General features: G+C 41.0%; 1 protein-coding gene across 1 annotated transcript; it reads right to left on the minus strand.

Annotated features, from left to right (window-relative positions):
- Nucleotides 1-569: 569 nt before the first annotated feature.
- Nucleotides 570-26729, minus strand: stk39 (serine threonine kinase 39). Its single transcript, XM_076746283.1, has 18 exons — nucleotides 24786-26729; nucleotides 22912-23024; nucleotides 22478-22586; nucleotides 21490-21628; nucleotides 21016-21071; nucleotides 19817-19926; nucleotides 19482-19583; nucleotides 19232-19365; nucleotides 19038-19086; nucleotides 18316-18381; nucleotides 14341-14463; nucleotides 13640-13669; nucleotides 13159-13215; nucleotides 12362-12423; nucleotides 6757-6809; nucleotides 6492-6560; nucleotides 6042-6106; nucleotides 570-2061 (listed from the first exon to the last, which is right to left on the minus strand). Exons 1-18 carry the CDS (start codon nucleotides 24889-24891, stop codon nucleotides 1987-1989), a joined length of 1518 nt encoding a protein of 505 aa, XP_076602398.1. The 5' UTR covers nucleotides 24892-26729; the 3' UTR covers nucleotides 570-1986.
- Between the last annotated feature and the right edge of the window lie 6 nt (nucleotides 26730-26735).

Raw genomic sequence — 26735 nt, forward strand, 5'->3', positions numbered from 1 at the left:
CATTAGATAATAGTTGCTACTCTAAGCTGCTGGTCACATGAGACCAAGGTCGTAGCAACAAAAGCGTATTGAGTGTATTGATTTGAGAAGCTGTGTATTTTATTTCTCATGGATTCAACTTTTCATTTGGAGGAGGAAAATGTGTAAGTCCTTCTTTCAAAGATTATACAGTCATTTCAGTAACAATAAACACAATCCAAGATTTCCTTTTGACACCGTCGCCAGACTTACCCAAAAGCTGCTCGCCCTTTCTGGCTCCTGTTTTTTTTTTTAATTTTTTTTTTTTTTTTACTGCAGAATAAAACATGGTGCATGTCCGACCATCCTGGAAGAGGGACCCCTCCTCTGTTTTTGGGTTTTATGGGCAGTTTCTTCTTACACAAATCAAGGCTTTAAGAACAGAGGTGTCATATGCTGGACAGATTGAAAAGCCCTGTGAGGTTAATATGTGACTTGTTATATTGGGCTGTATATATTGGGCTCAAAATCATCCTTCAGGTTTGAGTGTAAGTGCTATTAAGTCATAATTGACTGTAGTGTGACACTCAGCTAATAGTAAATACTCCACATCTTTTCTAAATAATATCAATTCTTTATTGTTGCTCCTCGTCAGAAATTGTACAGATTACAGAGAGGGAACAGGGGTAATATGCTGAAATGGTACACATACTGTACATAAAAAAAACACAATAAATTACTTCATAATAAAGAATTTAGTAGAAGTTAATATTTACCACCTCAATACTTAAAAATAATTTAGTACTACTGGACTTGTTTGGACAAACAAATGGCTCGTCACCCTTTCAATAGTTGCCTTTTGGTTTCATCCTCAGATGCATTGTCATACAGTACATTTTAGAAACTACTATTTTTGGGAATGAAAGGTTTTGTAGTGCAGCAGGACAGAGCGAGAAAATTAAACTGTTGTGGCTTTGCCTGTTAACCCGGCATCTGAATACACGTCAACCAGAGCAGATTAATTGACTTCAGGTTGTGTTATGTTTTATTTGTCTGGTGACAAAAGCACACGTTAACTTGTCTCCAGGGGCTAAGCATCTGCTTGTCGGGTGCACACACTCAGCCCAAAAGTGCATTGTAGCTTGTCTCATTTAGTTAAGATACTTGACTCGAACTGTGTCATTGCTGTAATAGTAATACATTTATGAAATGGTAATCAGCAGGTTCTGCTCTTTGTGTGGTCTCACTCATTGACTATCTTAGGCACAGAAAAATGAACAAGGCACCTCTAACATTTTGAAGCATTAGCACTGTCAAGAGCAGCAAATTATACACAGTAGCATCCAGGTCTCATTTTGTTTTCTGCACACTCAAGCAAAGGGTTCCCTTCTTGTCAATGTAAAACAGGTCTTGACACAGAAATACAATTCATTCTCCTTTTAGACATTCATTATGTTATTATGAAAATGTGCTTTTCCCCCATAAATTAACAAAATCTTACATTCTGACAAAGACCTCAGGGAAACATCACAAATGAGTGGGTTTGTGAGATGCAAGTCAAAGCAAATCCGTTTTCACTGTGGCAACAAAACAGCGTGAGAAACAAAATGAAAATACCATCTCATTTCAATAAATAATGAGAGCTGTGCTGAACACAAAGGTAATGTGGTGTAAAACATATAAATAAAACATTCAAAGCTACATCTTAATCACCTTATGTCACCACCTGAGTACATCTTTAGGTTCCTGGGCTGTATCCTGATCCCGGTCTGTGCGCTAGGCGGTGGAATGCTGTTAAGGTTAAAGGTCAGGGGACAGTGAGCAGGGAAGTGGGCGCTAAGGAGTTGTAAGCGGGGCGGTAGCGGAGCTTGGCCTCGGGGAAGGTGAAAAGGAGTGAGGGAGGGGAGGTGGAGTGACTTTTTAGGTAAGGTGCTGGGAAAGATGTTGCAGAAAGTGGTGGTGTGTTCCTCAGTCTGTCTGCCCTGAACTGTCTCCCCTGTCTCACCTGCTTCAGGCATGAAGAGGACATCAGCTAACACTTAGCTGTGCAAAGCCGATCAGCTTCACCTCGTCCGGGATCTCCGTGTCGTCACAGCCGGACGCCTGCATGAAAAGGGAGACGGGGTCAGCGGGGCGAGTTTGCATCCTCTCGCTTTCATCTCCATCAACAGAACAAATCCTGCAAAATCTCTAGAACAGCTGCAGAGTAACAACCTTCAGCAGGAACCAGCGGGCTTAGAGCTGAGCGGCACAAACAGGGAAGGCAATCTGGAAAGTACTGAGATGGACTAACCAGGGCTCTAATTTTAATCACCAGCACAGTGACAATACAGACTAATCGTTGTGGCTAGGAAGGAATTGTTCATTTTTCGCCTTTGCATTTATAGTAAAAATTTAGATATTTTCTAAAGGTTTAAGTCTGGAAATGTTTGTTTTAAGTTCCTTGAAAGTGTTTGATTTTTACTCCTTATAGCCTGTCTGAACCTTGACTACACTGTTGATTTTGGTCTTTTCACAGGATTTGTTGACAGTGAGAAAATACAGAATATCGCCAGCCTTATTTTTGTACTAGAAATGGAGACATTCATATCAACGATCTTTTCAGGCTGTGCAAATGTTAATTATAGAGTCCTAGAAGGTTTATACAATTGCACTCTTTCAGTTTTATAACAACAGTGAGTAAGAAACAGCAGGGTGAGTCACATCTGGTCAATACCCATTCTGTTTAATAAGGTCAGTATTGGCTCCATTTGTGCTGCAGCGTATCGGGTCAGAGCATCCCTATCATGCAGCTGGATTAAATGTGAAAACAAACATTTTGAAGTCTGAGTGCCTTGATCCTTTTGTAGTTTGCACACACTGAAAAATGCATGTGTGTTATCAAACTGTATGTAACATATACACACTATGTGATTTTTGGTCAGGGGCTGCTCTTCCCAGTTTGGACTGGTCCCCTCAGTTCCATTGAGAGGAAATCATAACGTGGGAGTATATTTTGTATTAGGCTACATATTATATATAGGATATTTTAGGCAATGGTGTGCCTCTAACCTCATGGTAACAGTTTGGAGAAGACTGTTTCCAGTTTGAACACGACAACGTCCTCGTGCACAAACTGAGGTCCACGAAGAAATGGAACTTGACTGGTCTGCACTGAGCCTTTGACCTCAATCCCAACCAAAACCTCTGGGATGAACTGGAACACTGAGTGCGAGTCAGGCCTTATCACCTAACATCTGTTCCCAACCCAGGGGAGCAAAGCCCTGCTGCCAGCTTCCAAAATCTGACTGGAAGCCCTCCCAGAGGAGCGGATGCTGTTATAGCAACATATTATTGCCTATAATTTTGCAATGAGATGATGTCATCCACGTGTGTAATGTTTGCTTATACTACGTTTGGGTGTCCACATACTTTTGGCCATGTAGTACAACCTCTCTAAATTTAATAGCTCCCAGTAACAAAGCGCAAAATTTATTTTACTGACGGTTCAACCTCCCTGCCCTTGACTTCAGCCCAATTTTCAGGCTTCTCTGATTCTATTCACGAAGGCAAAATTAAAGGCAGCAAGCATTTAGCTTTGTGTTCCCTGAAAACCAGAGTGTTTTTCTTTTTCATCAGCGCTCCTCCTGTAGAAAAGCAGCGTGAATGAGTGGCCTAAAACCCGGCGGCCTCTAGCAATTCACACCTGATTGCAGAGAGACTCCATCTCTCTGGGGGTCTGAGACCTCTGCAGTTGTCTGATAAACACGGAAGGACTGTGATGAAAACAGTGAGTCTATAGTGACCTCTTGCTCAGTTTAAGTCATAAAGTCTTTCTAGTGCCACACACACCATAAATTGTCTGCATAAAGTGTTACAAACTGGTCCCCCAGCGAGGGTAATTATTCTCACTCCCTGGGTTTTGTGACACCGCACTCGTAACTCTTCACTCGGAAAAAGGCAGTTTTTACACTGTCTGCAGTGGAGCAGAGTTAACATATGGAAATAGAAGCCTGTCTATATATCTCATGGTGTGGCCAGCACTGCCCTCACTCTGACTCTCCAGAGACTGCTCCACCTGCAGTGCTCACTAGCTGCTGATGAGGACAACATGGCAGAAAGGTCACGTTGTAAAGCACTGTGACCTGAAGCACAGATGCTGTTTACCCACAAATACAGAAAGGTCAATAAAGCATCATTTACATATTTTTGTCAAATCCGGGACTGACATTAATGCGAAGTATTTTTTCGTTTTTTGGTTTCTCAAATAGTCTTACAAAGGTGACTTCTTAAAGTGGAACATGCAACATGCACTCTGTCCTCTTTACACATGAAGTAACAAAATGAGTCTGGATCGTGTGCAGACGTCCTATAAACATTACTGTAGTCAAGAGTGACCCACGGGTGAACCATACAGCAAACAAACAGATAAACTGCATCCAACATCTTCAGTTATCATTTAACACGCTGCATCGCTGATTGACGCCAGCAGAAAGGAAACAGCACTGCTGTTGGTTGAAAACTGTGTTTGACCTTCAGTGTTTCATTCACACTTCCATGCATGAGATGACGACAGGTTGTCCAAATCCCAACACTTCTCTCCACAGATAACACAGAACACAATGGGACATGATGCAAAATATTATAGAAAACCGTCAAAGAAAAGCTGTGATACAAGGTATATTTCATGTTTTAATTACTTTAGCATTTTAATGTGGGCTTCCTGTGGGCTAAATCTACATTGTGCAGCTGTGTTACACAAACAAACGTACAGCAAAAATAGACACTGGATCGTACTCAGTATTGGAAGATGCTCAATATCAAAAGAATTCCTGAAAAACCCTGAGGCAAAAATGCCACCAGAGCCTTTTTTGGCAAAGCTCTTGCCAGTAAATAGGAGCTAGTTTATGACTGGACATGTATCAAAATGTCCACCTACACAAAAACTCAATATGAATTAAATGTATTTGTATTTAAACATGCAATGTTTACTGTAGATACGCAGCATATCTCATTTCATTTGGGCAATATATTTGTAAGGTATAGATGTAATGTGGGTATAGAGAAGGCAATGTTTTGCTGTAAATGACTCATTTAAAGTTATCATTCATTATTTGTCAGTATTCTGAGTTTGATTATCTACAGTTCAGTGTCAAGAATGTGAGATACAGTGGAAAGAGTTAACTGGACCTTGAGTTGAGATTGTTTTCTCAACCAAGGACGTACAGTACATGCTGTATGTAATAGGGATCAAAGCACCAAAACATTGAAAGAACAGAATACACATTTTCTGTTCATTCTGAAAGATATTAAAATGTTGTATTTCAACTCACATCAGCCATCTACTGTCGTAACAGGGGCGGAATCCTTGAACCCTCTGTCGACTGAAAACTCGATTCTCAATTGATTAAACAGAAAGAGGTGCACTATGTTCAGGCTCTCACTATACTGAAACGTAATATGAAACATAAGTAGCAGTTGAGCTTGGTAACGACGAAGGTCATTTTCTGACTGAACATAAAGATACACAGAACGGTGCGAGCATGCGGCTTCTGAATTTGACTGCATTGATTTAAAAGCATGTTACAGTCTTCTGTCTGGAGGAGAATAAGGAAGTAAAAGTGTAATTTACTGACAGCTTGTGTTCTAAACGCAGTGCTCTGCTTTGTTGTTGCTAATAGAATATCTCCAGCAGTGGAGAACAGCCTTTCTGGTACAACGTTAATACTGGGGAAAGCCATTGTCATCCAGTATTTGAAGGATGAGCTACAGAATAGCGCGTGCATGCTGTACATCTGAGTGCTCTTGCGGTTGACTTATGCTTTTGCAATTCCATCAACATAACTTTATTAACAACATACCAAAATCTATTTGTGGTATTCGTGAAATGATTTAGAATCGTCGTGGGTAAGAATCTGCTAATGTCTCCCATGTCCTTCACCAACAAAACATGCTTTTCACACCGAAGCTTCGCGGTTTGTTTGCTCTAATAACTCTCACATTCCTCAGCGAGGCTTTCATCAACAAGCTGTTTGTGGCTGGACAGTGTCAGCCAGGACAAACCCGAGAGGGTGTCATCAACCATCAATCATGTGGACACTCACCAGCTTAAAGGTCAATACTTTGTAGGTAGTTGGGTCATCTACAATCTTCTGAAGGTTAGCAGCAACTGTAATGCAGAGGGCAAACAACAGCACGGCGTTCAAATAATATCAAACGAGATTTCAATTTCAGCACATTGTGCAACAGTAGAGGACAGATGAAGGGTCAGCATCAACACTGGAAAATACGACATCTTCTGCGATCAGCTCCATTTTTAGACTTTAATCAAACCACATAAGATGTTTAGAAAAAAAAACTGTTTCTATCAATTTCAGTGATGTCAGGTTCTGTGGAAATGAGATGAATGAAATAAATGTATAAATATCTCCGGTGACAGCAGTTCTGATAAAAGCATGATACTCACTAAGTGATGTTTTACAGTAGATAGATGGACTTATATGAGTTTGTATTCAGACAACACAATTTACCAGAATAAAGAGGTGGAACATTACCAATAACAACATCGTGCCCGTTGACCAGGCCGGCCGAGAACAGTTCCTGGGAAACGCCATCAGCGGTGTCTTGTGGGGGAACAACATGACAAATATTGGGCCTGCAAGATTCCACTTAGCGAGTAATTGTGTTAGATATTGAATTAGATACCGTCATGAGCACAAACACTGTCATTACCCATTACACACACAAGAATTCACAGTGCCTGAAGATGTTATCACAGAAGGAAAAGCACACTGAAATCCATACAGGCAGAGCTCTTACCTCGCCCCGGGGTGAATTCAAAGCGGATGTCATTCAGCTCCTTCCTGGAGTTCCTGAAAGAAGAGACACGAGGATGTGACGGAACAAGTAGCATGTGAAATGTCAGATTTAAATGTGTTGCACCTCTCTCTGTTGACAGTTTCTATGGGTCTCCTCTGGCAGGAAAACAAGGGGCAACACTTAAAGGAAGCAGAGACAAATGCATAGTAGAGATTGTTGTCCTCAAACTTGCATCAAATGATGTTTTGACCAGTTGGGGGCAGCAGAAACAAGCTGTAAAACCAATATCATACTATCACGCGATAAAGTTGATACGGCGATCATGTTAGCAAACAGTGGTGTTCTTACTCATCATCATTTGAAGTTTGTGTTCACTCTCCTTGAAACTCTGTTTGGTCTCTACCAACTCTTGAAAATGTCCAGATCTCTTGCTGCTAACTGCTCCACTGTGTTCACTCGTTACTGTGTCTGTGTACCATTTGGAGCTAGGCAGGTACAGATGATTTCTTTGTTTTGAGTGTGTTTTTGCTGAAAATTGTACTTAAAATGAAAAAATAATGATAAAACAGTAATATTGCAGGCAGGAAAACCAAAACAGGAGCTGAAAGGCACTAAAGTGACCCCCTTTCACATTGTACATTCATTCTGATCCACTGTTTACATACAGTAAGTATAAATAGCTGTTCCCCAAGTAATTAACACAATGATTAGGTAAATGAGCTGCTGTGAAAAGTAATGAAGATTATATTGAAAATGAATTTCCCCTCACTTTGAAAAGATGCTTTGAATGACTCTGCTTGTCACATACTGTGGTTTTCCATAAAAAGCGAAGCACCTGTGGGAAAATGTGCCATAGCCGTGGATGAACCAGCTATAGAGAATGTGCAGAGGACATGTCTCAGTAGTTTTCCACATAATGAGCAGCACGAAGGTAACAGCTGTCTAACTGTTTCTCCTGCATACTTCACACCTGCTGCACCCACTGAGATTTGCATTATACTGTAGAGTTGAAAAGAAGATATCAAAATAGTTGCTTTTCTCAAAACTACACAAAGAAGTACAGAAAGTGTTGCCATCTGCTCATCTGTGTGCATCTACTGTACCTGTTTAGATTCTCTGTTCGGTGAAGATTAAACGCAAACCTGATTTTAGTGTGATATGCAGTAAAATTTGAGAAAAGAAAACCCAGTTTCTTTGATTGCATTAATGAAATATGCCCTTCAGCCTCTTTGCAGCAATAAACCGCATTAATTTGCATCACTGGCATTAGAAATCTGTCTTTAAAACTTGTGACAGCAGCGCAGCCGGATTCTGGTAAGAGCAGGACAAGCCAATGCTCCCCAAAAGAAGACAGCAGGAGAGGATTAATTTGGTTTGTAGTCTAGTTAAATAAATCACACGGCCGGCCCACAACCATCATTTCACATATTATAGCCACGATTCCACACACATATACACAAAGCCTAATTTTAGAGAGCTACGGTTGAGAAAGCAAAAAACAAGGTAAAAACTCCGGTGGAGCAGATGGACGTAAACAACGTCTCTATTCCCAGCAGTGGAAGCAGAGGGTGCACGCTGCCAAGGCGAGGCAACATGCACGTCAGAGGATCATAACCCTGCCCAAACAGATCTTGCCTAAAATCTGCCCCCTCTGTAGAAAACGGTGTTTAGAAAGCACTCTGTCAGGCTACATCAGGATCCTTTGGGATTAGCCAAATATAGGAGACTGAACACTGCCATGATGTTAGAGCACTCTCATAGCGTGCAGTTCAACAGCAGGACAATTAGCATTTCACCCACCAACCGCATTTATATTTCTGATATTGTGAACTAACTTGCGTATGTGTGATGACATAATAATCCCACTGGACAATGGCAGATTAATGACACATTGTTTGGAAAAGATAGTGTAGATCTGTGATTTTATGGATTTCACTGGCAAACATGAAGGAGACTGTAAAGGAAATCTATCAGGCAATACTCAAAATGTACACTTGGTATTGTTTGTCAGCCAAACACATTACAGCCCTGCATTGTTGGCTGTCGCAGAGGTTACTGACAGTAGAGCCGACTGTTATTTCAAGATAAGAAAAATGTAGATATATCACAGAAAATGCAACACATTACGATGCCAAGACCAACAAACAGATGCACTACTGAGGCGACATAGTTTTATTCTAAATTGTATGTCACACTGACAGGAAGGAAGGGTCTTTTTACACATACTGACAAACACAGTCATTATATGTGAGGAGAGGATCCACTGCTATGACTGAAAAAGTACCCACGGCTCATATCTTAATGAATAGCATATCAAACGGCCGGATGCACGTAAACAGAAAAATGTAATCAATTTTATCGCCTTATTAAAAAACAGGATTCAGTTTTCACACAGAAAATTGAAATGCATACTGCTTGTAAACAAAAAACCACTAACTCTTACAGCTGCATATTTTCCCAGTATCTTCCTAATAATTTCATAGAACCTTTCTGGTTGGTATTAATTATAGGGAAATTACGACAGTGTTCAGTCTCCAGGCTTTCCATTAATTAATTCAAGCTAATTGCTACCGTAAGCCAGAGACTCTTTCAGTCAGCGAACAGCAGGTCAGCTGCTCATGCTACATTCATCAAGAGGCAAACTTAATATTCAACAAATTTGAAGAATGCAGTTTCCAATAATAAATGTGCACCGACTAAATATTCTTGGATTAAAACAGTTCTTCTTTCAAGGAAATTATAGACCTATGAAATAAAGCTATACCTCATTGTTTTTATCACTGCTTAATCTGATATTTACAATATTTTTGCCAACTGACATTCCTTCAGTCTACAGAAATTGTGAAAAATGCCGGTCACAGTTTCCCAGAATCCAGGGTAACACACTGTTCAACTGAGGGGCGAAAACCCAAAAATATATCATATAATAAGCCGAGGGTGGATAGCCAACGGGGCATTATGTCCTTGTTACTGTTCCAGTGACACCTAGTGAGATGCCTGTGCAGAGGTGGATGGGATATATCTGTCTCAAACTGACAAGTTGGCAGCAAGCTGTAAACCCAACTTCATGGTGACGTCATAGACACGAGTGTCTCTCTAAAATTCATTAAGAAGATATTTCAGACGCTAGCCTGACATTTGTCAGATTCTGGTTACCCTTTATGAAGACGAACCTTTAGAAAAAAACACTGAAATGTCACCTCTGGGCTGAACTGCTCAGTGAAATCAATTTGCATCTGTGCTATTTTGGCTATTTAAGCTCCAGTGACATTGCACCAACAGCAAGCATATTATGCAAGTCTGAACTTCCCCTTCAAACTGCTGACAATGGTATTCTCAGGAGACCTCAGTGCCTTTGTAAAAAGATTGAATGAGTTCCAAGCAAAATGTTGACAAAAATCCAATCATGCTGCTGCTGTTCCCCAGTCTCTGTTACTGAGGGGATCATATTACCATAAACTCATGCTAATCAGCTAAACTGCCTTATTAGTTGAGAGTGGAGACCAATTAGCTGTTTATTTTGCTCTCTCAAATGCAATTACTTTCATGGATTCACCGTTTAACTTTAATCGTTCACAAATTCTCAAGGACCATAATATTTTACAATTAGGGTTTTATTGATGTGTTTTTTTTGCCAGCATACCCAAATCTTATTATAATATCTTACCTGGTGTACTGACAACAAGACCCAGGTTTTAAAAAGCAGCCCTCTCTGAATTTATGGTGAAACCCAGCAAAGACAGCTTGTCTGCTTTACACTGATATTCCAGGCAAATCTTTCATTTAATCATCCCACTTCTAATGCAGCCTTCCACTACTTGTGCCCCTAAATATATCTTATTCTGCCCCCAAAACATAGGAACACAGCCAAAGAAAATCCCAAAATATGAATGCAGTCTCTCATAATACCTTCTGTGCTGATTCCCTTTAAAACACACCAGTCAAAGCCTCTCAGCAACAAAAAAACTCTCTTAAAGAAGCATTTCCTCAGAATCTGCCCCATTCAAAATAAAGCAAAATGCTCCTAAAATGACTCATTCTAAGTCGGCATAACATCTGCTGTTTAGATGGAGATCAGAAACCGCATTTGAAGGAAAAATCGTGCACAAGGAGGCGACTAATGTTATTCACCCTTTCACAAGGTTTCACATATCTTGCGCCTACATCTCATATAATGTAACGTCCTGTCAAGTGTATCTTTTCTAGTTTAGGAAAGCATAATATAAAAATCCCACCGTTCACACATCCACTATGTCATACTGGAGAGCATGTCAAGGAAGAGGGATAATGAAAGGTTCTGGTAATCTGCCAGGGCATATATGAGCATTAAAAGACTCACATTTCTGGGGGAAAAAAATGTCATCAAGCTCTATGGGCGTACATGTAAGAAGTCATCCATCACATGTCTGCGTCTCTAATACTGAATTTTCTAGCTGACGACCTGACAGCCTAATGCTGGGATCATAATAAATGCAGTGAAGGCATTTCTCTGCGGAAATTAATTTATTTGCTGCACGGCTCTCCTTTGATACATTTTTACAAGCTCGTTCTGAGATTACCAGGATAACAGTATTTTTACATTCAATAAGAGCCGCAGTGAAACTTTATGCTGTAATTGTAGTATTAATAGCCACATCTAATCCGCCTTCTCGCGTTTGAACTTTAAAATCCGCAGATCAAACAGCATTAAATCCATCGATAAACAGTGAAACCGGGGAACCAAAAAAGCCCAAACCACTAAATACTGTTAGTTTATGATAATCACCAGGTTTGAATAATGATTAATTCACCGGTCACCCATCAGTTAGCACTCTCCAGTTGCACCCAGACTACTGTTTTGTTAGTAAGCACAGAGTAAAATGGCTTTCTGTGCTGTGCTGTGCTGTGCTGTGCTGTGCTGTGCTGTGCTGTGCTGTGCTGTGCTGGATGCCTGGGGAGGGACCTTCAGATGTCTGCTCAACCAAGAGTGTGCTCTACAACCAGCTCATCAGGGAGCTACAGGCAGACTTTCAACTGTCCAAAAATGCACCATTGTCTGTCTGTTGCTGCTTCCCCTCTCTATGTGTTCGCCCATTAGAAGGAGAGGGAAGATATGATGTATATGAGATAAAAACAGTGTTTTTGTAATGTGAACCTCCCTTATTACACGTTGAAGTGAAAGGGGGCTAAGTTTAGTTGTCTTCTAACACGAAGTGTCTCCATTGATCATTCTGAGGCTCCACTTTTCCATTGAAATTAGTTCATAAACAGCAATGCCTGGAACACTACAGCAAGAAGCAAGGGGTGCTATGATATGAGGAGGGCGGACTGAGGAGCACAGCCAGAGAGCCAATGGACTGTGACACTCTCCTCCCTATGACACGACCGGTGAGACAAAGGGAGGTGAAGGGAACCGTGCCAATGCCAGATCCCCTCCATAGCACGTAAAGACCATTAGTTGTATTAATAGCCTGCATGTTAAGAAGAAAGTGAAGCGATGATGCATCCGGAAATGGAATTTGTGAATCTGCTTTTTACTACACAGACACAGCGATTTTTAAAAAGCTTTTTAAGACGAGTGATGTCCTCAGCAGATGATTGAGAAAACGATGAACATCTGTCTCACCTTAGCCGTAGTACCATGTTCACAGCGCCTTGAATGTAGGGTGTGTCCTCATACGGTTCGACCTGCATGAGAGAACAGCTGATGATGGTACACTAATGGACTTAAAGCTCAGACAAATAAACTGGTTTTCTGTGAACGAGAGGAAGAAGCTTCGCACACAGCTTGCACTGCAGAGCAAGAGTGCAAGATGAACATGTAGTCAGAAAACACAAACCACAAGTGTGACCGCTCACTCAGCTCATGTGGTTTATTTTTTCCCTTCCATCTATTGTAGCTGCAGGGGGAAGTTGTACGGGAAAAGAAAAGGAACAATATATAAAGGTATACTGTGTAAGGATCTATCACTGTTATCACTACCATCTTACAAATGGGCTCTTTGTATGGCAAAGAATGGACATTAGAGGTAAGAAATGACTGCTGAGTAGCTGTCACAGTTAATTCCTTACTGGAGCACAAGACTACACCTCAAACTGCCTTGGCTCATTTTCAAAATGACAATGGCCTTAGAAAATGGGTTGCAATGGCAGTGAGTCTTTAGATGAGATACACCCAGGCACTGAGCTGGCACTGTCAGGCAGGCAGCCATTTACTCTGAGTTATTACTGCTGAGAGCATCCAGGAGCTCCAGGAGACCGACATTCACACATGTGCGCACAAACACGCACGCACATATTCACCCATGGACACACACGCACATGTACAGAATGCACAGCATACATGTGCACCAACACAAACAATCAGTGCAGCAACAAGGTCACTGAATCATGACAAATTAGTGCTGCTGCTGAATCCCTCACCTGGGGATGCTGAATAGACAACCCTTCAATAGGGACATTGTTGGCGTTCTCCTCATTCTGGGAGGAACAAAATGAGAGGCAGAATTGTGCAAATGCTGTTACATCCTTGGTAAATATCAAATCAGAGCTCATCTTATAAAGACAACACAGGAAAGTCAATTCGAAACAATCAATGAGGGGCAATTTGCTGGCTTTGTCAGACAGTTTAAAACAGGTGCTTGGCTGTTTTGATTAAACTGCATAAAAATGTGCGCGGTGAAATAAACATTCATAATTGAGTTCATGACGCAAGCTTCATCTCGAGCAGGCTATATAATTGCATTTCCGAAAAATGCCCCTCTGCTAAATTACCAAATTATACAGCCGCAGAAAGGATGCAGCTTATTTGTCTGTGACAACTTGTCTCTTCACGAAAATACAAAAAGAAATGGATATATAATTATGTGATGAAACTGGTGTATGAGAGGAAGAGCTAACTCACATCTTTGGCCTCATCTTTGACCCTTCGAGACTGGAGGGAAAAATCAAACACACGTTAACATTTTCATATTCACAGGTGCACAGCAATGATAAGTATTTCCTTCTTCGGCTTTTCAAGGAGCAGAAAACTTTTTTCAGATTTCATATCCTGCATGTTTCTCCATCTGTCCATCCGTCTGTCAGTCCAAACCTATTCTTTACTTTTATGAGAAAAGCTTTCATGACAAAAACAGTACAGCTGCTTGAAAGAAACAAGCCTGAGTATGGCCAAAAAAACATCCCTGTAAAATACTATCAGCGACAACTTATTTCTTAATACCATTACTCTTGGTAACATATTAGTTATTGCATCATGCATTAAAGCCGGGTGTATTTATCAAAGGGCTCTTTGATCAAAGCTGTCTTCTTCCTCCTGTCTCAAATCCTTGCAGCTATCTTCCAGCTCATTACAGCGACCTCATGACAGGCTCTCTGAGAGATAAGCCATCTGCTATCCAAAAAAACACTGACTGATCAGGGGGGAGGGAGGAATGTGTGGGTCAAAGACGGAGGGGAAGTTAGGTTAGGTCAGACATCATGTGCAACAATAATGGCCAACACCTTAAAAATTCAATTGTGTATTCGCATGCACATCTAAATCTCAAACACAATCTTGATGATGACTGATGTGTCAGAAAACTGGCCCTTGCAGAGTCCACCTACCCGACCCTGATTCACCGCTGCCTTTCCCTCCTCACTGCCTTCATCCAGCTCGTCATCGCTCCACTCCCAGTCTCCATCCTCTGTCTTGTGCAGGTGGCCACTAGAGCCCGGGACTCTCCTCACCTGGACACACAGCCGGCACACTTAATGTCGTCATTCAGAGTTTTTTTTAAATATGACACGTATGCATATTGTGGTTTACCCACGAGCCCATCAGTTTTTAGAGGCTGTTAAATTAGAGCAGTGGTTCTTAATGATGACTGCTGATGAGTTGATGTACCTAAACAATCCCCTCCCCTCCCCTCCCCTCCCCTCCCAGCTGCACATTTGTGACATTAAAAGCAAATATACCTGTTGAATATGTCTGGTACTGCGGTGTATTTCTGCCACTATGACAAAAAAAAAAAATCACCAACATATTCCTTGTTTTTACAAGATGCTGTTATAATAAGATATTTTTCATATTATTAAGGTATACTAAATCTAAATTTTGTTTTAATAGCATTTCACTTCATCTTGTCAAATCACTAAACTTTCCTGTTCTTTCACAAAATCTACATCATCTTCATTCATCACTGGAACACAATAAATTGGTATGTATAGCAAAAACCTCCTCTGTTGTTTAATACAAGACAAAGATGAGACGATGACACTGTCGCCTCTGCAAAGATGCATGTATCATGTTAATAATCATAACTTGGTATCTAGTAATAATGACAAAATATGTCACAAGGTCATGAAAAATGTCTTGTTTTAAAACAAAAAAGATCTTATTAAAGCAAGAAATTGTTCAATTTCTAACAAGAAATAGAGCACTTTTTTTTTCCTTTGTCAAGGTGGCAGCGATACACTGCCGCAGTCTGAAGTATAAACGAATCAGGCCTGCTGCTTGTGGTTCCCAAAGAGGATGGGAGTCCTCCAACAGGAAAGATTCTTCTTTCCCTGCAGACTTTTTAGGAGTCTTTTATGCTCTAACAGTCATACTAGGCCAATTTCTGGTCAAAATATACACACATTATCCCTCTGCTGGATTAAGATGCTTCTCAGTATTCCAGTAGAAACCATATAGTTGCTTACAGTAGTTGTGTCAGTTTAGTAGGCACAGCTTTGGTACAGCACAATAAGCACAGCACAGTACAAGGGAAAACCATAAATCACATGAACAGGCAAAATAAGAGTGACATCCAACATGACATCAATTTGGTTAAGTACCACTAGTATTATAACTGCAGATGTAACCAGCATAACAAAGTAGATGAGTAGGGCAGAGTCACTGGTAAAGCCTGTGTTTCGTTGCAGCTCTATAGTCTGGAAGAGTGTGTGAGGCAAGCAAGAGCACCACAGTGTTACTGAAGGGACAGCACACAGAACTGCAAGCCACTAGCACCGGGGTCACATAAACTCCCCCAGCTTCAGACAAAGTTAAAGAAGAACTACCCGTCTGCTGGTGTCCGCATTTTTTTCCAAACCTGACACAGAACCAAGACTCCCCCAGTTCTGCTCGTGGTCCTTGAGCAAAACAGACACAGATCAATGCACTCAGCAGCCATTCATGATCACCCGACCGACATGACTAACACGCAGAACATGCAGCCAAGAAAATCATCCCACTGTAAATGCATGAATAGAGGCATTCAGATGAGAATGTGAGAGTGTTGGGAATAACTGAGATCAGGGTTTGCAGGCAATAAAACTGGTGCACATTCGGGGAAAATGCCCTGTATTGAAATTTGAAAGCATCCACGCAGAACTCAATTCTCATTCCATCAACATTTGTGCACTGGACCGTATACTTGAAATCAATATCAATCCATGTCTATTGCACTGGATTTCAAAACATAGGCGATCAATAATTTAAGCCCACATTGGTTGTAAACCACTAATGTCTAATCTTTAAGCAATAATGTCTGCAATTTTCTCATCAGGAGGCTCTATTGTGGGTGTTAGTGTGCCCTCTGCTGGTTATTCAACTCACACGTTCCTCTAGTTTACACTGAATGAGTCTGAATGTGATATTTTTTTTTCAGATTTCAAATGCCAAAGCCTTGACAAATTCTTGTTTGTCTGTAAGAGGCAATTTCCTCTACTCCTCACGTCTTTCTTTTTTTGAGGAAATCATTCCAGAGTCCCACCCTCCTTTCATTAGATGAAGTAATTCATTTAAAATTATTTTGTTGGTGACAGCAGACCGGAGGATCTGCCATCTCCTTTTCATTCACCGGAGTATGTTCAAGGAGAGGTTAAAGCCTGTTTAAAGAGTAAAGTCTGGCTTAAAGGCTTGTCTTTTAAACCCTCATAGTAGTTCCCATGTTTATCATGGCTACAGAGTACCACACAGGACTAAACCTACAGAAACAGAGCAAGAAGGTGCAAAAAGGGCAGAGAAGCAAGGGCAGTTCAAAGAGGTCAAGGGGCTGAAGGTGACCTCAGAGGTTTGGGAGCAACCGGACAACATCTTGGGAGAGCGATGCCACTGGGGTCTTAATATAAAGAGGTCACAGCATCCTGAGATAACAGCGTTTCTGCAGAATTGCTGGTCTCTGCAAGCTTTGGGTAATGTTTGCTGAATGTATAATGTAGATGACTCTGTAGGTCAAATCAGCACAAATCAAGGACACTGGCTCTGCAGCTCATACTGCGTTTCATCCACCGAAGCTATCAAGTGAATCAGACATTATCTGGCTTTATATACTGTGCATGTTGTCCATTTTACACATTGACAAGGACTCCACATGCAAAAACAATGATTAATTATTACTATATTATACAAGCCTGATTCCAAAAATTTGGGACTTTGTATAAGACAAATAAAGCCGAATGTGATTATTTGCTAATCTTTTTTGGCATATACTCATTCCACAGGTAAACAGGTTCACTGGTAACAGGTGATAGTCTCATGACTGGGTATGAAAGGGGCATCCTGGAAAGGCTCAGTCGTTCACGAGCAAGGATGGATTCACCACTTTGTGAGCACATGATTGTATAAAGGATATTTCTACATGGACTCAGGAACACTTTGGAAAACTGCAAATGATTTACACAATTTCCCAACTTTTTGGAAATGTGTAATTATGTAATTCATATATAATGACCATTACACATATATAGAATTTTTCAGTCATTTCCACTTTGGGATAAAGTAGCTCCACAGAATATGTTTATGTGTTGTGTGTAAAAGTACATGTGCCATCATTTTAGATCCAAGCTTGCATATTTGGCTTCAGATACAACAGCTGGCTGTAATTCACGATACTGACAAAGTTTAATCTAGGAAGTCCACAAACCTATTTAGCAATAAGTACCTTTCCACTCATTGTTATGACTGCTAGATGCCTGTGGTTACCACATTACCCACAACAGCTGCCTCCCTCTTTATTGACACCCTGCCCCGTCTGTGCGTAAACGTTAACGTCATAGTCAGTAACAACCCTGCTATCCACTATGCCCTCCATTTACTCCTGACCAGTCAGTGAATTTCCACCCCTCCACTCGGCCACTCCGCCCTCCGGCAGTGGCCCTCCGTTCCCATTTCTGTCCTGTCCACCCAGGCGGGGTGTTATGTGAAGCCAATATCAGCTGTGCCTGAAAACTGCACTTCTTCCCACTAAATTGTGGCCAGTGGGCAACTGAGCAAGCAAACTGAGCAGTGATGTGTATTTCTCTAATGTTAATTTAATCCTGTTTGTCTTCAGTGTGCCACATGTAGGAGCTGCACTGGGAGCCAATGGCACACGATGTCCGCACAGCAATGCTGTTTGCCTCCTGTGCTGCCGTGGCCCATATTTTTACATAATCTACACAACAGGTTGTGCATGAAGTGTTTAAGGTGCTGAAGAAAGTCAGAGTGCGTAGCTTGTGTTGACTGTAAATGCAACAGTCTGGTGTAGAGGGATACTTCAGTCGATCCCAGCCACAATTTGTTCATGTTTAGTCAATAACTGAGTTATCTTACAGGGGATGCTTGTGTAAACATACCTTCTTCGCTCTCTGGGAAATCTTTGGTGCACGACACAAAAGCTTTTCAACCAGATATTCTTTGTTCTGCAAGAGAAAAATCTAAATATGAATCAAAATACGAGCATAAAACGAAGTGAACTGACAGATTGTGTTTTCAAATGTTCACCTGGATTGGCTGAAGGGTGCAAGAGGTGTATGAAAGTTTGAAGTTTTAAAAGGAGAAAAGCTAGACCAGGGACTAAAACAGTGTACATGGAGCAAACGTGTGGAGGCTCCAGCACTTTACTGCTGAATGCAACTCATAAAATTAACATTATACCAACTCTGCTAACTGGTGATGGAAATTATTCTATTTTGCATTGCAGATACTCAGAAGAGCTTTTTAACAGCTTTTCCCTCTTCTGCGGCAGAACATCAGGACACACTAAATCATCATTATGCTAAATTATTGAAAATACTATGAATTTAACTATAAAATGTCCAGAAAGTCAAAGAAGAGTCAATAGACCGATGAGGACATAGAAATGAATTAGGGAAAGATTTGTAAGTTTTCTCTTTTCTATTGTAACTATTCCTGCAATAGTACATCATGATAAATACAGTGTCACTGTGCTTTTATACTGTGTGTTGTTTGACGCATCGATGTAGGAATAATCACTGTAAACTAATAAAAAACATTAATGCATTTATGCCTAAACCAAACAAAGATGGCGAGTCAATGTTTGAGATGAAACAAATACCTTGGCCTTTTGGAAGAATTTACACTTCAAAAGCTCTGCAGCTGTAGGCCTGGAGATAAAGAAAAGTACAATAGTTGAAAACACATCACAACACCGCACTCTCTGAATGTTAATCAGGTGCTTTTCATTGACCACAAATTGCATCAGCTCTCTTCACTGAAACATTTGGTTGATAAATGGAATGCGGCTCTGACCTTTTGGCAGGATCCTTCTGAAGGCACATAGTTATTAGCTTTCTAAATGATTTGCCATATTTTTTTAGCACTTCTTTGTCCTCTACACCCGTCTCTAGAGTGGGTGGATCGTTCTGTAGGGTAAGCATTAAAACCTAAAAAGACAGAAAAAAGAAATGGTCAAAAATTTGTTGAAGAAATGCTGTGGAAAGTAAAGGAAACAGGTTCCTTTAGACAAGAGTCTCTTTAGTCTTTATTGCTTAACTCTCACCTTCATGGGAGGGTAGCGGTGATAGGGCGCAGAGCCTGTCGCTAACTCTATGGCTGTAATTCCAAAACTCCATATATCTGCTTTGAAATCGTAGCCTCGGACCTGTGGGTATCAAGTTACAATAATCTGTAGTATCACATACATTTAAGCTTCTGGAGCTTTATCTTAATACCGCAATTTAAGTGGTTAACATGTCTAAATTACGTCAGCTAATAGCATTACATCAAGAAATGGATTAGCACTAAGTGCAGCAGAAGCAAGCTCAGGCAAGCACATCTTAAATGAGGTACGACGAACTTCCAGCTGCCTGTCCGTACGCATGGAGACGGACTCACCTGTTCCATCACCTCTGGCGCCATCCAGCATGGCGTGCCAACAAAGGTCTTTCGTACTTTGTTTCTGGTCATATCCCCCCCTGTGGCCAGGAACGCGCTTACTCCAAAATCTGAAAATACAGGTAAATAAAAACAATGTGTATATGTTCAGTGGGTGTGTTGACAGGGACACGGCTGCAGTCAAGACTGCTTTAGTAAACATAAAAAAATGACAACATACAGCATTTTGTTACCTTAATATTATGTGTTAAAACACCTTTGTGACAGGTAAAGAACTGCGAGGTGGACATCAACTTTTATTTGATATCAGATATCATCTCACCATGTTTTTCACCAATGGGATAGAGCAGAGGTTCTCAAACTTATTATTCAAGGTCAGAGGTCCAGAACGACTGGCAATAACAAAATAATATTTAATCAATGAATTAATGTCACATCTCTTGTGACTGGGCTCTGACAGTCAGTCCAGACATATTCTATCTACCTTTATACTAGTTATCGTGTAGTAAAAAAAGCACTTTGTGTGTCGACGATGTCGGAGCTGATTCTCCGGTGTAACATCAAGGTGTGAACTCAGCAGCAACAACACACGACACTCTCCAGCAGTTGCCATGACTATGATGTCAACGATGGGGAAATCAGCCACAGTAAAAGCACGCTGATCTGGGGACAGGTTCGCCATGAATGATCTCCAGCTAGACTGTATGTCAACATCATTAACAATTTATTGATGGATAGAAAATTGAATTCAAAATAGAAAATGTTACATTTCATAACGTACTGTGGTCTGTTCATAACATGAGGTTTGGGCTGGGCCTGCATTGATGTGCTGTTTGAGAGGGTCTGTGATGGAGATTTCTCTTTAACAACTCACACAGACGACCTGCAGCTTTTACAGTTTTATCAATTAATTGTTCAGCAATGTCTTTTGTAAATATCTTCATTAATCCGAGTCCCCAGCACTTAAAAGGCTGCTAGCTTCAGTGAAGTGATGGACCAGATCCATCAAGGTTCAAATATTAACAACATTATTAGCCCCATGAAAGAACAGCTTGACAATAGATGATGTAAATATGCATTACTTTCTTCATGAACTAATCCAGTCTGTGAATCCACTTCCACCATTTAGGCATTCAGGCTTTTAGTTGTACTGAACTAAAGAAAAGTGTTACAGAAGAGCAGCACCGCGTTCAACACACCTGCAATCTGAACAGATCCGTCTTCTCCCAGTAGTATGTTCCCAGCTTTCACATCCCTGAGGTCAACAAAACACAGAAATAGTCAAACAACAAAGTCATGTGGAGCAGCATCGATTCTTCCGTCTGTGTAAACGAGTCCCACCGCCCACCACCATCTGGAACTCTGCCCAAGGGGCCGATAGAGGTTTAAGCCGGCCTCTCAGTGACCTTGAAACGCACGACTTTACAGATCACAACAACTGATCTGCTGGTCATTAAATACATTTAGCTGATTGGTCTGAATTTTGGATTGTCTTAGAACTTCAGCCGTTGGGTTAACTCTCTAATCCAGTCCGATTTCAGTAAGTACGTTTTAACTGGCGCTGTTGTTCTTTTACAATTAGCCTCTTAATTCTGATAATAAACTAATCAAAAGCTGAAACAAACCTTCACTTAGAGGTCTCGTTAAGTAAGTTAAAATGTTAAAAGTGTTACCGGTGAATCTGTCCATTCCTGTGCAGATAGTCCAGGCCCTCGAGGACCTCTTTTAATATAGTAGCAATAATGGGCTCGTCTAGCGCTCGATTTCTGTCCTCCTCTTTGCTTGTGTGCTTAATTATATCCAGCATAGAGCCTGAAAAGACACCACAGAAGAACACAAATATTCAGTTAATTTTTCACATACGAATGAGACACACAATCGGCTGCATTACATGATCAATACCTATGACCAGGCGTGAATTACTGCTGTGTCTGCTACACTGCCTGTTGTCCTTCAAACAGTAAAACATAACAGGCAGTGCATTACAGTGAGTAACATCACTGCTTCACCACAGAGAGCGAATAAACATCATGGACCACAGATGTTTTGTTTTTTTTTACTACAGCAGGAGTGATGCTGCTGCGTCTATACAACTACATCAAAGCCTAAAATACTGTGCAGAAAAAAAATACTTTACTCATTTAGATCTGATGTTTTTTATCAGGATGTATAATGAAAGATATTGTTTGAAATGCTGATAAGGCAGCTCTGTTAGACTCAGAGAAAAAAACATTCATTCATTTCAGTTTCCTTCCAGTTGTCCATTTTATTAACTAGATTTTCGCTCTGCTCTCATCCGATCTTTGTATTTATATTTCACAGAAGAGCGCAGGACAGTACTCCTTACAGTCACAGGACTGTCTTGTTGTCTGTGCCAGCGTCTGAACAGAGATTGGGACTGAGGCCGTAATATAATAATGTAATATACTGCAAAATATTTTAAAAATGGGACCTAATCCTGGTTCAATTTTCAAGAGATGGATAGTATACTCTGTATATATAATTTGAGACGACAACAAAAGTACAAGTGAGTTATAAAGCAGGTAGCTGTTACCTGGTTATCAGCAGATCAAAGCACACACATGCAGCGTCACCACACTCACTCAGCGGTCACGTATTATCAAGCCAGATGTAGGATTTGGCTCGGCAGCTGAAGCTCACCTCCACTCAGAAGTTTCATGACTAACCAAAGTTCATCCTTCACGACAAAGGAGGTGTAGTAGGTGACAACATTAGGATGGTTGCACTGGCTCATTGCTTGGATTTCTTTCTATTGTGAGAGAGAAACAGCACGTCAAGTTATGCTAAACTGGACAGACTTTTGGAGCCTTTCCATTACAACATGCATTTTCTTTGGGATAATATAAATACGAAACCACATTAACAGGAATCAGTAACTTAATATAGATCTCGGTATATGCAACCTTATAGCAAATGATTTATTACAGCCTCTTGGGTACATTAATGAACGTTGTTATTCAGACTTGCACAGAACAATCATCATATGGATCCGATGGACAAGTAGTAAAACAGCAGTACAAAATCGCTCTGTGAACACACACTGAGAAAAATAAGCCCATATTTATCGTACTCACCAATAGCTCATCCATGCTGGTCTGGCATTTTTCCAGGTTTATTCTCTTTATGGCGACGCGCTCCTGTCTGGGGGTGCAGAGGGCTGCCTGTACCACAGCTGTGGCCCCGCTGCCTGGAATCACAGCCACAACAGAGCAGTGACAAAGTGGACAGGAGCAAAGAGGGACCGCACACACAGCTGGAAGACAACTCATACACTGAGCATCACTCAGCTGGGAGACAACTCATACTCTGAGCATCACTCTGTGGCGTTACAGCAATATTTGTCTGGCCTTCTGCGCCACAGTTTTCGTGTTCATGTTCCGGTATTCATCTTTCATGGGGCTGAAACATTAGACCAACACAATGGCAGGAGCTGACTTTGACTACAGCATGTTTCTCCACAGCGTGATGGGTTGTTTACTTGGTTCATTGCAAATCAGGCCACGCTGGAGTAGTAGTGAAGTTGCTCACAAGAAGCTGTGACACACAGCATATTGCTCGCCAACTGTTGGCGGCAGATAAGAAGAAGAAGAAGGGAACACATGAGATCTGTTTACGAGCTGATTATGAGAACAGTGTTGGGGGGGTCCCCACGAACACATCACAGTCAGCAGGGCACAGCTGTGGTCCTCTTTCTTATCAGTGATGATAGCACTTGTCAGCTCATCCTTACAGTGCATGCACTTGCCAAAAATATTCAGGGTGCTTCCTTTTGCGATTTGTTAGTACATTTAATCAATATCTTCAAAATGAAACGATTCATGACAACACTGAAACTGAGCATTCAGTGATTTATGCTGGGACACGTAACTTTTTAAACTCCTCAAAAGTTGATTTACAGGAAGAAAGTCCTGCAGTCCATATCCACAGTCGTCCAAGTAACAGTGTCAGAAAACACACATCCACAGGGTTAATCATGGTCACAACATGCATGAAGCACACGAAAGCTACTGCCAATTGTTTTTAGTCTAAACAGGGCACAACAAGCGAGTGAGTGCGCGTAAATTCACCTCCTTTGACTAATGGCTACTGTGGAAGTAAGTGTTTAAACAATTTGTATCAATTATACAAAACTAATGATCAACTATTATGGTAACGGGTTCATATTTTAATAATTAAACAACAAAACGTTTAAAAAATTGTATTAGTTCCAGCTTCTCCAGTGTGAAGATTTGCTACTTTTTACACAATTGTAAATTGACTTTGAGTTTTATTTACTGAAAATATGATGCACATATTCACTTTTTTTCTGAAATTTATATATCAAAACCTTAAAAATTAATCATAAACAAAAGAACTGGTTAACCCTGCTCGGAGTCTGTGACTTTAAGTTTTATTAAGGTTAAAATTAACAGTTCTACAAGGCCTACTATTGCTAATAGAACTTTTATTGTTATTGCTATAAACAGCATAATTAGCTGTACTATTATTCCATTAAGTTTATGTTGTATTTGTAATATGGTCCACTTGAGATGATGTAATGGGCTCTTTCATACTGTTTACATGCCATCACAGATAACACAGCTGAAATAACACATCGTGGGTTTGACACAGCCACAGCATCTGTGATTTTAGTAATGGCTAATAAACTGGACACGTGCCATACGCTGGCATCGCTGGAGTAGGTCTCTACCACCCGAGCCACTAAAAACGCACTTAGGCGGTGTGACATGTTCAACCTCGTGCAGTCGTCTAGCTGATTCGGCTTCAGTGGAGCCACAAACACAGCTGCTGAGCACCGGTACTCTAGTTAACATCCGCATTGCAAAGCATTGCGGGAGGCTGCTGCATATGAAAAAGCCGGTAGGCCCTCATCGTCATTCACAGCTGATAACCCGCGTGCCTTTCCCTGATAATATAAGTAGCCTTCATCACATCCCCGGGTACTAACCTATGACTTCCTGCAGCTCGTACGACTCTCTGGTAATTGGCCAGCTGGTTGTCAGCGCTGGTTGCGGGTGGTGGACAGGAGCCGGAGATTCGCCTTGATCCGCCATGATGATGATGATGGTGATTCTGCGCTAGTTTAGCAGCCTCTCTCTCTCTCAGACGGACGGGCGGACGGACAGACTCGGAGAGAGGGAGAGACGGTCAAATTTGACCTCACCTCCTCAGCACAAGTGTCAGCTGGCAGCTGAGGCAGAGCGACTACCGCCAGCGATGAGCACAACCCGGAAAATAACGGACCGCACGCGTGCGCGCGCACACGCACGCACACACACAAAGTCATACAAGCGCGCGCGCACATTGTACCATGCCCGTGACATGACAGTTTACTACACAGCGATGCAGTCCGCACAGGAAGACGTATATTAAAAATCACTATTTATCATCTTCGGTTCCGGAGATTCAGGTTAAAATTCAGTGTTTGTTTGTTTGTTTTTTCAACATTAAAGAAAGTCTGTGTTCAAACACAGAAAAACAAAACTCTGTTCATGTATTATTGTCAGGTAAAAACGACTTGGCAGCTGCTTTGTGTGAGACAGTAACACGTATGTGTGACGATTTAAGATGTCACATGCCGTCCAAAAGTGCCACTGACGGTGCTGACAGCGGCCAGTAGATGGCGCCAACACATCTGGATACTGTCTGGTAGCGCATGATGACTGGAAGATCGAGCTCTCGCCATTGCTCCGTGCTGAAAGCACACCGCAGAGCTGAATATACATAAACATGTGTTTTTAGAGCCGGAACGATTAGCCGAAAAATCAATTTGTCAATAGCCATAAGATTAATAGGCAACAGTTTTGATGATCGAAAATGCCCAACATTATCTGGCTCCTGCTTTTCTGATGTGAAAAGATCCTGCTTCCGTTATTTTACCTGACAATAATTTAATGGCCGTGAGTTTTAGAAATTCTGAAGACATCACCAGCTGTGAGATTTTGTGGTTGGATTTTTTTTCACTCTTACAGACCAAACTATTAATTGAGACAATTGGGCAGATTGATATAAAACTAAAATACAGAAAATTATTTGTTAGATTTTTACATATAATGTCTGTATACTATTATATTTCGGAATACTTAAATATACCCTCTGACAGAAAGATAATAGGAAGTGTATCTATCATAAAACCGAATAACACTTCATGATTTGTTTACAACGTGTTTTGCACTGTATGTGATACACTGAGTTGCCAATTTACACCAAGCAAAAACTAATGCAGTTTATTACAACAACCGTGCAACAAATTCTACTTTAATTAAGGTTATAATGCAATAACATTACTCTAACATAATCTATTATATTATCAAGATTTATTGACAAATAACACGTGTATCCAAATGCTAAAAAGAGAGAAGCTTTCTTCCACTTAGAAAACTATTTATTTACAAGGTCAGTCTTCCATCTACTGATTACTTCATGTAAGCTGTCAGTAGGGGGCGGGTTTTACCAATCATGGTGCAGTCTGAAGCCCATTGCTTATGTGTTGCCGTATTAATTGCGCTTTAATGTCACTATTTTACTAAAACTGATTCCCGATCAGTTTGAGTATGGCAGTAATAATATCCTACAGGCGACGCCTCGCGCGGTAAGCAGGTCATTGTGTGATTCCGACCTTAATATAACAGCTAGAGATGTGCAGAACAAACGAAATAAACAAAACAAAAAGCCATTCAGTCCTCCACAGTCAGTTCATCAGGACACCTCCCCACGCTGCGAAGTTGAGTGTTATTCTAAAGGTGTGATACGAGACATGCTTTACCTTGATTACGTGCTATAGCCGGCATAACGTACCCGGACTGCACTGCATGACATTTCAACGCACCAATCACTCGCGGAGGAGCTGATTGAGTCTACTTCCCTACACAGGAATAGCTGAGGGGAAACGGACGGA

Source organism: Chaetodon auriga, chromosome 13 (genome assembly GCF_051107435.1).
Source record: "Chaetodon auriga isolate fChaAug3 chromosome 13, fChaAug3.hap1, whole genome shotgun sequence".
In the NCBI taxonomy this organism is placed as follows: Eukaryota; Metazoa; Chordata; class Actinopteri; order Chaetodontiformes; family Chaetodontidae; genus Chaetodon; species Chaetodon auriga.